At 33.7% G+C, this 15981-nt stretch overlaps 1 protein-coding gene across 1 annotated transcript; it reads left to right on the top strand.

Moving 5' to 3' along the window:
• The first annotated feature begins 5640 nt into the window (after positions 1 to 5640).
• On the top strand, positions 5641 to 10268 carry LOC131625440 (nuclear cap-binding protein subunit 2-like). The gene is made up of 8 exons (XM_058896307.1): positions 5641 to 5800; positions 5913 to 6136; positions 6406 to 6544; positions 7155 to 7188; positions 7486 to 7593; positions 9379 to 9450; positions 9577 to 9683; positions 9922 to 10268. The coding sequence occupies exons 1-8, from the start codon at positions 5783 to 5785 to the stop codon at positions 9994 to 9996; spliced, it is 777 nt and encodes a 258-aa protein (XP_058752290.1). The 5' UTR covers positions 5641 to 5782; the 3' UTR covers positions 9997 to 10268.
• The last annotated feature ends 5713 nt before the right edge of the window (positions 10269 to 15981 follow it).

Here is a 15981-nt window from a genome sequence, read left to right on the forward strand (position 1 = left end):
TATTTGAGTTTTATTATAGAATTAGAGTCAAATATAGGTCGTTAATCACGCTTCTACATACTATGTTGATTCCTGACTGTAGATCCCAACACTCCCGATCACCTATAACCTGAGGGAATTCACTTAGTTGCCCCTTTTGTTTCCTTTGCTCCAGAGTTCCACACTATATTTGTCCTTGACGGGGGAGCTAGGCGGATGTCTTGCTGCTAGCATAGATGTAGGTTTGGTCGAGGGCAGCGATGCTATGCTATCCTCAGGCCAGGTGAAGGTGTGTCCTCGATAGAGGGGCAGGAGGAAAGAGGCTTCCTTTATCCTCAGTTGGTTAGGCCAAGGCTATTGGGCTGACCTAGGTGCAGAAGTTGTAACACCCTTTTTTTACCCAAACAATTTGATATAAATACAAAGTAAGATAACATGCATACATCAAAGGGTGCCACATGTTGTTTTCCACAACGATGAAAATCATCAAAGTTACATACAAATATACATCTGATCATAATTATAACACATTTGAAAACTTCATGTTTCATCAATATGCATATCGCAATGGAATAATTATTTTCTCAAAATAAATTCAATGATCATATCACATACTATAATCATCTACCAACATAATGAAAATATCATATTATAAATATGTCATGCGAATTCAAATATCGGCACCAAGGCCACTTAACATGTTATATCCAAATATAATATCAAATAAGAGAAAACATGACCATGTCTCAAAACAACAAACATGAGTTCAAATACCCTCTCGTGTTACATGACCAGAGCATTGATTCACTACCTAATAAAAGTAAAATAACTGAACAACTCCTTGACTAATCCTCGTGCAAGCATAATTATTCTTCGTAACTTGCGCAATGTCGCATAGAACATCATTACAATAGAAGGGTGAGAATTCACATCATTATAAGCATATATAATATGAACAATGAATATAGCATACGAATAACCTGTAATTCATCACACTTCATAATCATAAGAGTTCTACAATTATCACACATAACATAATTATCATTGATATTCAACCAAGATAGCAAGTTCTAATTGTCACATAAGCTCACATCAATTCAAACACATCACATAACAACCAACGTGACTCCAATGCAATTTTAATGTGACTCATGCATGTGGTACCATCGTGAACATCAAGCTCACCTCACTTTTGATTCATTTCTAGAATCAAAGTCACGCTCCCGATCTGGACTAGAATCCAAGCCAACAATATGAACCTATAGTTCACCACTTCCGTTTCCACACTAGGATCAAAGCCACAACCGGAATACAATCTCCCCATGAATAAATGTGCAACAAGGCTCACAATTTATGCAACTAAGATTATCACACAACCTTAATTATCCAAGCATATCACAATAATTCGCGCACCTCAAATTATCCACCAAAACGTTGCACAACATACATACATTATCAATAAAGCATTTCAGATAGCATTTATCGATTACACATAACACATAGCATACAAGCCAATCCATGTTATCTTCCACAATTCACCAAAATCAAACATAGAAACAGAAGAATTCACCAAGTCAAGTTTCACATAAACTGCCTTCTAGACTTGCCAAAACGTGTATTCCAAAAAACTCTTAGAAATTATAATAAAATATAAGCTTCCCTATTCTGAAATCATTTTCCAAAAATATTATTATTTTTTAATTCAAGTACCTGCGCTAAGCACGCCCTGTATCGCGCTAAGCGCGATAGCTTATGTAATGTGGTCTGCGTGATTTTCCAGAGCGCACTAAGCGGCCTCACCGCGCTAAGCGCCCTCTGCGATTTTTTTGGAAAAAAACTCATTTTTGACAGCACTTCAAAAACTCGTTTTGAACCACATTAATCCATTCAAACAACCAATAATCATACATATCAAGGTTCTTAATCATGGTTCTATCATGGCTTATCAACATAACAACTTAAACATGATTATTTCTTCAATTTCCATGGTTTCTATACAAACCCTAACATACAAAGTTATGAGAAATTGAAACTAAGAACACCTAACATACAATTTACCCTTTGCATAGCATATACACCTATAATAACATAAATTCTCCCCCTTACCTCTTGAAGATTCTTCTTCTAGGTTTTCCTTCTCTTTTCTCTATTCTCCTATTCTCTTATTCTCTTTCTTCTCTTTCACCAAATGAGAGTTATGAGACTAACCTAATCTCTACTCTTACTATCTTATTATATTAAATGGGTTTAGTCACTCTCACCCCCTTATTATTATTACTTCTAATAATTAGGCCCAATTGAATTATTATATTATCCATCTAATAATACAAATAGCATAATTAACACAATACTCCCTCTGTTTTTTATTATAAGTCGTTTTGGAAAAAAAAATTGTATTTAAATATAAGTCGCTTTACAATTCCAATGAATAATTAATGCTACTTTTCCTATTATATCCTTAAATATTTATTATTCTCTCTCCTTTCAATTATATAAATTTATCTTCCATATGTCATTAATGAAGGATAATTTTGTAAAAACCTTCATAATTTCTTATTTTCATACAACAATTATTATTTTTCTTAAACTGTGTGAAAAGTCTAAAACGACTTATAATAAAAAACGGAGGGAGTAACACCCAATTAAATAATTATCACACCTACATAATAATTAAATAAATAACTATTACTAAAAATAATTTAGGATATATTATAGTAGTAATTGATATAATATAGTTAATTAAAAAAATATTATGTTTTGAGTCATTTTTGTAAGTGCATGCATACCTCATAAAAGTATTTCGAATGATGTCAAATATTCAAAGATGTCAAATCTCGTACAAGTCCATTTAAGAAGACACAAAGCCAATAGTAGAATTTTTTGTTAGCTCTGGTCGATTCATAGCAAGGCTAGGTCGACTCATGAAGACAAGAAAAACAAGCTTGCCTCACAGTCTCATTTAGGTCGACTCATTGGCTTCACCAGGTCAACCTCCAAGACTTTGAAAAACATGCTTGCCTCACTGCCTCATTTAGGTCGACTCATTGGCTTCACCAGGTCGACCTCCGATACGTTGATGTTAAGATTGTTCTCTTTGAGAGAATATGGTCGACTCACAACAAAGGTAGGTCGACGCATCGCTGGCAAAAACAAAATTTTTGGGCATCTGTTTGTTGCTTCAGCTCACCAATTCTCACACACATATATACTTTTTCTACAAAACTTTTCAAAGCAACATTGCAACTTGGAAGATACAGAAGTCTTCTAATCTTCATTCTTCTTCCTACTCATAACACAACTACACATAATCATTTTTGTGTTATGAGTACATGATAAAGTTTGATAACGTCCATGGATAGGAATTGAGTATTCCTTTGGGTGAAGATTGTGGTGGTTCTATTGAATAAAATATTTAGGGTTTTGTCCTCCAAGATCAAGGTGATTTGGGGGTATTTGACAAGAAGCTTTGGTGAAGATTCAGCAGAGTGAAGGTCTTGAAGAACACGGGTTCGTTCAAGTGAGTCACAGTAGACGGAGGATCAAAGAAAGCTCTTGGGTCGACTTAATCTTGCTTAGGATCAAGGGGAGAGAAGATAAGGAATCAACATTAAACTGATTTTGTTTGTTCATTGCTTTAACTTCTCTTGTAATAACATTTGCAAAGTAATAATAAAAACTATCTCAATTCCCTTTTGGAATTGGGGGCAGACGTAGTTGTAGTGATGACGATCGACGAACTGCCTAAATAAATCCTTGTGTTCTTCTTCCCTTACTTCTCTATTATTTGCTATTAATTTTGGTTCACAATTGTTAATTTGGAAAGTGGTCCAAGTGTTAAATTATGATACAGAACTATTTTTGTATAAGATAATTGTAATTGGTAATTGCAATCAACCACACTTAAATTGCGTTAACAAGTTAACTACCGCACGCCAAGTGTTCGTTGTTTTGTCTGTGCAGCAAATTGTTTGCACATTACTTGTTTGATAAATTTCCTTAGCCAATTTATCAATTCTATTCTCATTGGAAGTAGGTAATCAAGTGTATCCATTCAAACGAATAAGCTTTTGAAAAACATAATTGATTATTTTTTCAAACCCTTTAGCACATCAAACTTCTTCGTATTTTTGTAGCATATCTGATCCTACCAATAGCGGTTCAGAATAGACGAAAGTCGATTCCAAGACGCTTCCGTTAACCAAAAGTTGTAAAAATACCGTAAAAATTTATGTTGATCTATTCACCCCCTTTAGATCATTATCATATCGTCTAACAATTCTAACGAATGCTGTAGGAGTACTTTTTAAGGATTTCAAATAAAGAAAAGAATTTTTAAAAAACAATATTTTTCTTTTTCATTGTATTGATTACAAGAATTTTTAACATACCTTTTTATTAGTTAGAAAACTCAATTATTTTCATTTTGAGTGCATTGAATACGAATATGTTAAAACAAAACATACCTTTTTTAAATTCTTAAAGAGTATCCCTCTGAAACACACTTTTTAATTAAATGGAGGGGAGGGGAGGAAATATTTTTAATTAAATGTGTTTGATTCAAATTTTATGAGGGGAGGGGAGGGAAGGGGAGGGGAACAAAATCCCTCCGAAACACACTTTTTGCGTTCCTCCAAATCGGAGGGATTTGGAGGGGAGAGGAGGGAATCTCAATTTTAATATTTTAAAAATTATTATAATTACTATAATATCCTCAGTTTAATTTTAATATTTTAAAATTATTCACTTTCTTTTGTATTATTGCTCTCTTCTGTGTGATTTTTCTCGATTGCTTCTATCAACTTATTATAATTATTCTCCACCATCAAATTATTTTAAAATTTCTGTCCTTAATATAAATCATAATCATTTCATTTTTTTATTTTTTTTATAACTCTTTTATGTTTATTTATGTGTTTTTCTAATTTTGTTATGTATCCTATCATATTTTCTTTTATATCAATTTATTAAAAAATTTAAATTATTTATATTTAATAATAAATTATTTTATGTATTTTATGTGTTAAATAATTCATTACGATTTCAAAGTTGTTATCAACATATAATTTAATTTGTTTTTGAACATTTTATTCGAATTAAGTGAACTCAATTTTTTAACGTTATGTAGTAAATTATAACTTTTTAGTCACTCAATATTAGAAATTTTACTAACAAAAAAATATGTATAGATTTTTCACATTTGAATATCATATTGTATCACTTATATAAGATAATAAGGATAAAAATGTAAATTATTAATAAAACCCCTCCCTTTCCCTCCTGAACTAAACATATTTTTAATTAAAATCCCTCCCTTCCCCTCCCCTCCCCTCGTTTGAACCAAACACCCATCTTATTAAAAAAATTCCCTCACCTCCCCTCCCCTTCTCTCCCCTCCATTAAAATCCCTCCCCTCCCCTCCCCCTCATTTGAACCAAACACACCCTAAAACACTTGTTAGCATTTCTCTTATGTTTTTGTGTCATTTAAATATGCAGTTCAAGAAAGCGCAAGAGCCTCAATTATTTTCTTGTTTAGAAATACACTTCCAAAATAATGTGAGGGTTGAAAAATATGTGGTGGGTGTATAAACCAAAAAGCAGAGTGTTGTAGGTAAAGTCACTCCTTAACATTTTTCACAATTTGGGCTTTAGGCCCAAACATTGATCTTCCCTAAACACCGATTTCGTGAACCGTACCATTGATTCGGGTCAAAACCACCATGCCCTAATCGTGTCTGAAATCGGAACTACAACTACTCCATCTTCTCCGTTTTCATGATTTTTCACCGATAACACAATCTCACATGGCTTCGTTATTCAAGGTACACTATTCTACAACGAGGTTTTCGCAATTTGATTAAACTACTATCGATTATTGTTGATTTAATTTGATGTGATTTGATTCAGTTTTCGTCTTCTTTGTGAATGTTTTAGGATCCGGCGAAGCTCTCGGCGTACCGAGACAGAAGGTTCCCTGGAAATCAAGAAGAGTTTGAGCATGCTCTGATAACTTCTTCTACCGTTTATGTTGGGAACATGTCGTTTTACACTACTGAAGAGCAAATTTATGAACTGTTTTCTCGAGCTGGTGAAATTAAGAAGATCATCATGGGTTTGGATAAGAATACTAAAACTCCTTGCGGTTTTTGCTTTGTTTTGTAAGTTACAATCTCTATTCAAGTTTTACAAACCCTAATAATTTGCGCAAAAGTGATACACACTCTGCATTGCATTGTTTATTACAGTGATTTGTTAAAGAAATAAGTGGGAGAATGAAGGAACCATGGACTGTATCCAGTTACTTTAGTAGTGTAGTTACTAGTTAGTGATTATGCATTGTTGATTGTAGTGATTTAGTGGCCATTGAGAAAATTATATAGTACTGATTGGTGATTTTGTGTGTGTATTTGATTGTTATTGGTATTAGATATTACTCTCGTGAAGATACTGAGGATGCTTGCAAATATATAAGCGGGACGATACTGGATGATCGCCCTATTCGTGTTGATTTTGACTGGGGATTCCAGGAGGGAAGACAATGGGGGCGCGGTCGTAGTGGTGGCCAGGTGAATGAATAACTTTCGTGGAACTATGTTGAATGTTTGAAATTTATAGTCGAGTTCATAGTTTACTTAGATGAATCAGTTTTTTTTCTGTTTGTTTTTTACAAATTTTGTTTTCAGCATTTACACCATTAGAATAGAGAATAGCTCAATGCTAGCAGTAACAAAGCTATGTGTGAATGTTTGAAACTAGTAGTCGAGTTAATAGTTTACTTAGACAATTCAGTTATTTTTAGTTGTATTTCACAAATTTTGTTTTCAGCATTTACACCATTGCAATAGAGAATAGCACAATGCTAACAGTAACAAAACTTTTTCTCACTAAGTAGGGTATGATGCAACTGTGTTCTGCAACAATGTCCTGTCATGTTTCAGTGCTTACATAATTGTTATTATTTTGTTCTGATCACAATGGCCCTTCCTAGTTCGTAAAATATCAATTCTCTCTTTGATTCCAGAATTAATTTTTCTATATACTGTTTTTATATGTTGCCATATCCCAGTGTCTGTGCTGTATCTTTGTTGTATATGTGTTTTCTTGTTCCCGTGCCTTTGTTTCCTTTGGCTGCTTTTGTTCTCGGCTAATATTGACCGATGTTATTAATATTTTCAGGTGCGTGATGAATATCGTACTGATTATGATCCAGATATCCTTTTAACTGTTTTAAATAAATTTATCTGTAATCGGCATCATTGTTTACTCTTAATATTCTAGAATGAACTTCACATTTGTTCAATTACATCCCTAAATGGTCAAAAACATAAATTTATTAAATTGGCTATGATGTTACATGTTCTAATTGAAATTGAATAATGAATATTCCCAATTTCCCACACATTTGTTTGATTCTGAACAAGAAGTTTTACAGAAAAATTACTTCAGAAAATACTCTGATGTACTGATATTTCTACTAGTCTCTTTTTGTTTCCTTAATTCTACATACGCAGGGGTGGATATGGGAAGTTGGTTCAGAAAGAGTTAGAAGTACAAAGGCAGCTTGTAGATTACGGCACTGGTTCTTTGGGATCTTTTCCGCCAGTTATTCCTTCTTGTAAGTGACTCTTATATTTTATATGGATCTTCAACTGCTAGTAGCAACGATGGTTCAACATTTTACTTGTTTTCAATTACAATATTTGAATAATATATATACCTGCTTGATCTTTATTGATTGATAAGTAAAACACTGGAAATGACCTCGAATTATGGACTGTTGTCACTGAGTGATTAGCGCATACAAATGTTTACATTGTTAGCTTGGTGTTGTATCAGGAAATGTACAAGAATAATATATGGTTTTCACAAAATTTGTGGGTCCCATATATATATTTATAAGGACCGATATAAATTTTAGCAAATAGAAGTGTGTGTTGGGATCTGTGTCAGTGTGTTGGCAGGACTCCTCAAATATTCAATACATGAGGCAGCCTCCAACTGTGCATTTTTTCAATTAGCCGGTCCTCTCCTGCGTCCTGTTTTTTTGCAGCATGAATAATAAAAAAAGTAATGCCTTCTTCAATGGCAAATATCATCTGCATTAGATTTCTTAAGAGAGTTTCCATGTCAGAAGGACAAACTGTTGCTCTGATGGATGCAGATCCTCTCCTGCTTTTTATCTGCTGCTTCCATACTGCCACAATCTCAACCCTCTATCTCTCTTTTTTTTTCTCTCTCTCTTTAGAATCCATTTTATTTATTATTTGTTTTTCACAATTTCTTATCCATTGGATCATGAGCATGAGGGAGGGCTGAAGACACAAACAGGAGAGGATCCTTTTCCTGTTCTGATAGATACAGTTTGCAATTTTTAGTATAATCTTAATATGAGAGGCGTTATTGATAACTAAGTTGGACCCTGAAATAACAGTTTCTCTTTGAAACACAAACACCTCTAGAATTAGCAGTGTTGCGGTGTCAAGCGTACTCCTATAAATCTTGCATGACACGTGTCAAATAACTCAGACAAGTGTCTCAAAATAACTTAATTTCTTTCCTTTGCTTCGACACTTCTTGAATCGGTGTTTAGACTCATATAGCAAGTGTTGTACAACTTAGACATGTGTCTCGAAAAAATATTTTTTCTTTGTTTCGACGAACTTCCTAGACTCTTTAGACACGCCTGAGACACTTCTACAAAGCTTAAAGACGCGTCAAAATAATGCCGATTAATGAAAAGTTGAAAACATCAAATTTGAATACAACTTTTTTAGTTTTTTCGACAGTAGATGGACAAATAAACTGCTCAATTTAGATGCACGCGTACGTATTTTGATTCTTAATTTAAATATATTTTATAAATAATAATATTTATTTAAATGAATTAATAGATATGTAGTGGTATTGGTGCTCTATGTTTTTTACTTTAGTATCGCCGATGTGTCGTGTCAGATGTTCGTGTTAGGATCCGCATGTCATATATTTCTATGGAAGCAACATAATGACTTGTGTGTTGAATCTTAACATCTACTATGAAGTAAAATTATTGCAATGATTTTAGCAAGTTTTAGTACTTATAATATCCTGAATCTTATCATCTTTTTTCGTCAATATTCAGATAAATACTATCTTTATACTTTAGTTTGTTAGACATCATATAATCTCATTACTGTAAGCTAGTCAATATTCAGATAAATACTATCTTTATACTTTAGTTTGTTAGACATCATATAATCTCATTACTGTAAGCTAGGCCGAAGAATCAACATGTATTAGTATTATGGTGAACCAGCGTCGCTTTTTTTGCGTCCGACATTGTAATATTTGTGGTAGTTCTCTATCGTTTGGCATGGTTTTGCATTTTAGCAAATCTAACGGTTCAGCAATTTTAATCTTGCAGATGGTAGACACGGTGGTGGTCATGGTCACGGTGGTGGCCATGGTCATGGTGGTGGTCATCGGCATGGTAGAGGTAGTTTCATCTTAAAACAATTTCTTTTGTCCATCAATTTAAATTTTTTAGCACTTTGGGTTACTGTTATTATTTGGCTCTGAAATTACAAATGAATTGATTAAATTGGTCTCTTTGGCATTATAGATTACCCTAGGAAGAGATACAGAGACGATGACCGCCGCACATACGAGCCCTCAAAAAGAACATCAGACCATGAATCTCGGAGGAACTCTGACCAAGAATCTAGACCGGTAAACTCTACAAATCTTGATGATGCTGTGGTCTAACTGTTCGATTATATGAATTAGTTCTAGTTGCCATACCTTGTAGAGTGTCACATTGCATGCAGAACTTGTTTAACTGAAGGCTTTTGCTTGTATCTGTATTCTCTATGTTTATGTTTGTGCTTACAATTGCCACTACTGCTAATATCTGTCCTAGCTGATGCCAGTATTATCTGTCTTAATCAAACTTGATCTGGTGTGATAGGAAAAAAATCCACGATTTCGAGAGAGTGGTGATTCTGATGACGAGGAGGAAGATGATAGAAAAAGACGGGGTTAACCAGAATATCATACATAATCAAGCTGATATGCTTTGAAAGTTTTCTTCTACTATGGTGAAAAGTGGCAAAATGTGTATTGTACATCATTGCAAATTGCAAATATCTTAGTATCAGGTTAACCCTGTGAAATTCTTGGCTACATGTGCTGCATATGGTAGTGCCAAGTTGTGTCTTTTATTTTTCATAATTAGAATTAGTTAACTTTCTGGATCTTATGTACAAGAAATCGGCTTATTAGGTAAATGACATGACTTTGATCCTGTTTGATTAATCTGTCACTTTGTGTAAAAGGACCATATAATGAGTTTATCACACTTTAAATCAACAAGAATGGTAAGTACAATCAGATTGGGGGCATTTTCCACTAGCATTCAATGTCTGATCAGATTTCTGAGTATATGTTGATCTGAAATATCATCTAAAGTTGCTTCTGCATGATTTTCCTATTGATAAGACGATTGATTTTGGTTCAAACAAGCATTCACCATGCTTGACTCTAATGGATTTTTAAGAGGTTTCCAGATATACAAATTATTTATTTTATAGTTTTTTAATGTAGTAGATTCCACCAAAAATTGATGGGGTAACCAATTTGAGTTGACTAATGGATCGACAATGCAGTTAAATAAATCATTGATTACTGACTCAATAACTTATTTAGATTTTTCTTATCAGGCTTAGTTAGATTTTTGGCCTCTTAACTTATTTATGGTTTTATATTGGTTCTTGATCTAATAAATGTTAATTTTAAGTTTCTTAAATACATCTTTATTAGACAATTTGGTCATTTCTATTATATTTTACCAAAAATGTTAAATTATTCGTATGTGGCATCTCAAATGATTTTATTTTAATATGACATGACTTTATTTTATGTTGACAGTTGACACTATCCTTCCTTCTTCAATGACTCAATAAACTTTGACATTCAAAAATTTCAATTATAACTTAGAAATTAAAACCTACTCATTTGACAAAATATGTCAACCGAATGCAACATAAGAGCTTAACTCTTTTTTGGGTAAAATTTAATAGAAATGACCACATTGACTCATAAAAATATTTTTTAGGCTTAACCCTTTTTTGGTAAAATTTAATAGAAGTGACCACATGGACTCAAAAATATTTTTGAGGGGCTTAAAAGTAACATTTTTCTAAGGAGTCAACATAAAACTATAAATTAAATTAAGGGACACAAAAGTAGTTGATTCCTCAATAACCTATAGACAACAACAACACAGATTCAACTATGATAAATTCTCATAATTTTGCCTAAAAAGCTATTATGATTAAGCGTCTTCAATTTATGTAAAATTTTGAAATGAAAATGAAAACATAATTTAAATTGAGAGTGAACAGTGTAAATTAGATGAAAATTAGTACTAGTACATTAATAGTGGCATACAATAATTGCACTCAAATTCATTTGTTTTATTTTAGGTTAATAGTAATTTACGCCCCCGTAATGTTAACGAATTTTGCTTTTTCCCCTCCCTACCTTTTGGCAACGGTTTTTTCAAAAAAATCGTTGCCAAAACCTGCCTTTGGCAACGGTAGGGGGTAAACCAAAACACGCTCATATTACAGGGGGTAAACTACTATTAACCCTTTTATTTTTTACGGATTTGAGGAAGCGATCCTTTTTGTTGATCTCTCATCAAACCTTTTCTATAGAATGACCCTTGATAGCAAATCGTGCTGAATGAAATTGGTTCAGAGTAGAAGAACTCTGCTATGTTTTTCTTATCTCTATGTTTCTTTTTCAACTTGAGCTCTCAAGGAGATTTTCCTTCTGCCTGGTGTATCAAATTTGACTGTGGTAGTTTTTGTCAGGGGTTGTGGAAAATGTACATGTTGAAGAAGTCTCACACCGTTTAATTTTGTGAATGAAGAGAGAGTCCAATGCTATGTACATGATACAAGTTTTTTGAAATCCCACATCACCTAGTTTTTTTTTTGAAGAAAAATGGAGTCCAAGGTTATATATATGATTCAAGTTCTTCATTACAAGATGAATATTTGTTTCGAAGGGTGTGAGTGTACCGAGGTAGTTGAGGGTATATTATGTGTTGTAACAATTTTCATATAGTGTTATTCTCTAGTTATCATTCGACAACGGCCGTGATTTTTCTCCAATTTTAGAGTTTTCAAGTTATGTCCTTGTGTAGTGATTGTGTTCCTCATTTTTCTCTACTTTGTTTGTTTTTATCCCAATTATTTTTTCTTAGACAATAATGTTTGGTCTCTAAATTTGGAATTCAGATAAGTTTTACTTTGTCTAGGGATTAGAACCTGTGCGTGATGGTGATAGGTCTCTCATGAGAAACCAAGCTTTCCCCCATTCTAAATGATTGAAATACGAAAAAAAAGGGAAAGCTTAAAGCTCAAACCCCCGTAAAATAACTCCTCCTAAATGGTCGAAATACGAAAAAAGGAAAAGCTTAAATCTCAAACCCCAGTAAAATAACTCATGCTAAATGGTTGAAATACGAAAAAAAAAACGGAAAGCTTAAAGCTCAAAGATCACCTTCACGTTTGCTCTTATTTTAGTTTAATATCCACTTTAATAAATATTGTTGAGGTCGTCTTGTAAAAGGAGTGATATGCTACATGAAAGACAAGTAATTAAGGTTTGTGATGCATCGAAAAATGGAGAAATTGTAGTGGGAAAGATTTGAATCAAGAAACTAGTCTCAAGCGACCTGCTGATACTCGTTGGATTTCTCACTATGCTACTTTGGTGAATTTAACATTGATGTATAGTTTTATACCGATGTTTTTGAAATGTTGAAAGAAGATGTATCCGCTAAAGATGCAAGAGGCGAAGTAAATGATCTTTTAATTTTAATGGATAATTTTAATTTTGAACTCACTTTACATTTAATGAAAAATGTCTTCAGTATTTCAAATGAGTTGTTACAAGTATTGCAAAAGAAAAATCAAGACATGTCAATGCCACGAATTTAGCTAAAATCACAAAAAAACAATTGCAAACTCTAAGAGAAGATGGATGCGAACCTTTATTGGAGGAGGTAAGTTTATTTTGTATTGAGCATGATATTCACATTCTGAATATGGATGATAGATTTTTCGTGGTAAATCAAAACGTGGAGGTAATGTTCAATCTATCACAATAAAGAATCACTATCGCATTAAATTATTTTATACTGATATGGACATGCAGCTTCAAGAACTTAACAATCATTTTAATGAGTCAAATCCATGACCGTGTATGTGGTTGCTGACGGTGTCGTGGCTTTTTTTTTCAAGCATTTGGAAGGAAGTAGGTCGGCGACCACCGCTTCAGATGAAGGAGAAGGTGGAGAAGGTCCCACCACCTCAACCTCAAGTGGCTAACATGAGTTTAATTATAATTAGGTTGCTGCATATTTAAAATCGAAGTGTGGAATTATGCTTAATTCCAAAATTTTGTATTTAGTAGTGGTGATAACTTGTGTTACTAGTGTTTTTCACAAAATTTGGAGAGCTAGAAATTTGCGTAGATTTGAAAACACGGTTCTGCATTGGAAAGCCTGCATTATGGTCATTTTAGAAAATGCTAAACTTGCAGGAAACGCTACTGCGAAATGTTCAAACTCTTCCATGGCAAACTTCACTTTTTTAAAAGGCTTTGATATCACTATTTATCCTAGAAAACCTTTAAGAACTCTAGAGGTTTTATGGAACCCTCCTCCCAGGGGATGGATCCAAGGAAACATTGACGGGATTGCTTGTGGTTCGCCTTCTTTGGAGGCTTGCGGTGGAATTTTCCATGATAACGGTGCTAGACATATTATCAGCTTCTCCGCTTATATAGGTCCTAGTAACTCTATTTTTTCTGAGCTAATGTCGGCCATTATTGCAATTGAGAAAGCTCGAGAGCTTGGGTAGAATAAAATTTGGATTGAAACGGATTATTCGCTTGTGGTGAAAGCTTTATCTAACGCTCATCTCGTTCCATGGACAATCAGGTCTCGTTGGCTTAGTTGTCATATGTACACGTTATCTATTGACTTCATGATATCCCATTTATACTAGGAAGCCATTATTTATGCTGATATTCTAGCGGATATTGGACTGAACTCTAAAACTTTCACTTAGTATAATTTTGTTCACACTAATATTGTAAAGGATGACTTATTAGACAAGGATGATACCCTTAGACTTAGGATTGTCTCTTGAGGGGTCTTGGTTTGGTCCCCCTTTGTTTCCTTGTTTGTTGTTTTTTTATTAATGACATGCTTCTTTTGTTTTTTAAAAAAATATGTATTGAAAAAGGATTAAATCATATAAAAGTTATCGTATGAAATAATTATAAATATTTTCATTTACTCAAGTGGTAAGTGGTGAGAGTGAGTTTTTTTAAAATGCTGAAATTAAAACTATATCTATATTACAATTGTTTTTTTTAATCTTGGTGATAATGTAATACTAGAAATTTTATTGTTTTAATATTGATTACAAAAGAAAGATTCGTCAACAAACTATTCGTGTTATAACAAAAACAAGTAGTGTAATGGAAATGGTGAGTGGAGAGAAACAAAGAAAAAGCCAAGAAAAGTGGAGAAAAATAAAACATTTCGTGATCAATAATTACAAAAATTTTATTCCTTTTGTCCTATTATGTGAGCAACAAAAATCATTTTCATGCAACACAACAACAATTTCACACAGCCAAATTCACCTGTTCCACCTCCCTAACATTTTTACGCAGCCAAGAAAATAGAGTAATTGAAGAGAAGAAATTATTTGGGTCGATCAGGTCATATCAAGCCCATCCAATTTTCTATATAAGAATCTTAAATCCCCAATAATTTTTATTTTCTCCAACTTTCAAAAAGAAAACAAAACAGAGTAAACTCATCTTCTCCAACTTTCAAAAAGAAAACAAAAACAGAGTGAACATGGAGAGAATGGTTATGCAAGCCATGGAAAGGTTTGTTTGTGTTGCTGTCAAAAAGTTGATGGAAACTCTCCTACTCAAAGTAATTGAGAGAGCTTAAGGTTTTCTTCCTTCTGTTCAACAACCCCCTGCTTTAGAAGAATGCAACCAGGAAACAGAGCTAGAGCAAGCTCTTGTTCTTAAAGCCATTGCTGCTCCTTTGGTTCATCAAGAATCCAGGATGGTGGAGTCCTTGAGTTTCTTTGGGAGAGGAACTCTTGGTTTTATTGACTACCAACTTGAATCTTATGTTGGAAGAAGGAATGTGAACTTCAAATCCATGGAGTCTCCCCATTTTTTCTTGGGTTTTCTCATGGTGAGTGTCATATGAAAGCTTCTGCAACTATTCATTAAGAGGATGAATAGAGGAGGGAAATTGTAAACCGCAATGTGCAACGCTCCATGACCGCATTTGTGGTTGCTGTCGGTGTCGTGGCTTTTATTTCAAGCATTTGGAACGAAGCAGGTCGGCGACCACCGCTTCAAATGAAGGAGAAGGTGGAGAAGGTCCCACCACCTCAACCTCAAGTAGCTAATATGAGTTTAATTGTAATTAGTTTGCTGCATATTTAAAATTAAAGTGTGGAATTATGCTTAATTCCAAAATTTTGCCTTTAGTAGTGGTGATAACTTGTGTTACTAGTGTTTTTCACCAAATTTGGAGAGCTAGAAATTTGCGTAGATTTGAAAACACAGTTCTGCATTGGAAAGCCTGCATTACGGTCATTTTGGCAACACTAAACTTGCTGGAAACGCTACTGTGAAATGTTCAAACTCTTCCATGGCAAACTTCACTTTTTTTAAAAGGCTTTGATATCACTATTTATCCTAGAAAACCTTTAAGAACTCTAGAGGTTTTATGGAACCCTCCTCCTAGGGGATGGATCCAAGGAAACATTGACGGGATTGCTTATGGTTCGCCTTCTTTGGAGGCTTGCCGTGGAATTTTCCGTGATAACGGTGCTAGACATATTACCAGCTTCTCCGCTTATATTGGTCCTAGTAACTCTATTCTTTCTGAACTAATGTCGGCCACTATTGC

This window comes from Vicia villosa, unplaced genomic scaffold, assembly GCF_029867415.1.
Source record: "Vicia villosa cultivar HV-30 ecotype Madison, WI unplaced genomic scaffold, Vvil1.0 ctg.000217F_1_1_3, whole genome shotgun sequence".
Classification (NCBI taxonomy): Eukaryota; Viridiplantae; Streptophyta; class Magnoliopsida; order Fabales; family Fabaceae; genus Vicia; species Vicia villosa.

What these genes read in the sequence shown, in the direction of transcription:
- LOC131625440 (XM_058896307.1), top strand. An exon ending in TCGTACTGATTATGATCCAG is followed by an intron (nt 7,189 to 7,485) that starts ATATCCTTTTAA and finishes AATTCTACATAC; the next exon opens with GCAGGGGTGGATATGGGAAG. An exon ending in CTGACCAAGAATCTAGACCG is followed by an intron (nt 9,684 to 9,921) that starts GTAAACTCTACA and finishes CTGGTGTGATAG; the next exon opens with GAAAAAAATCCACGATTTCG.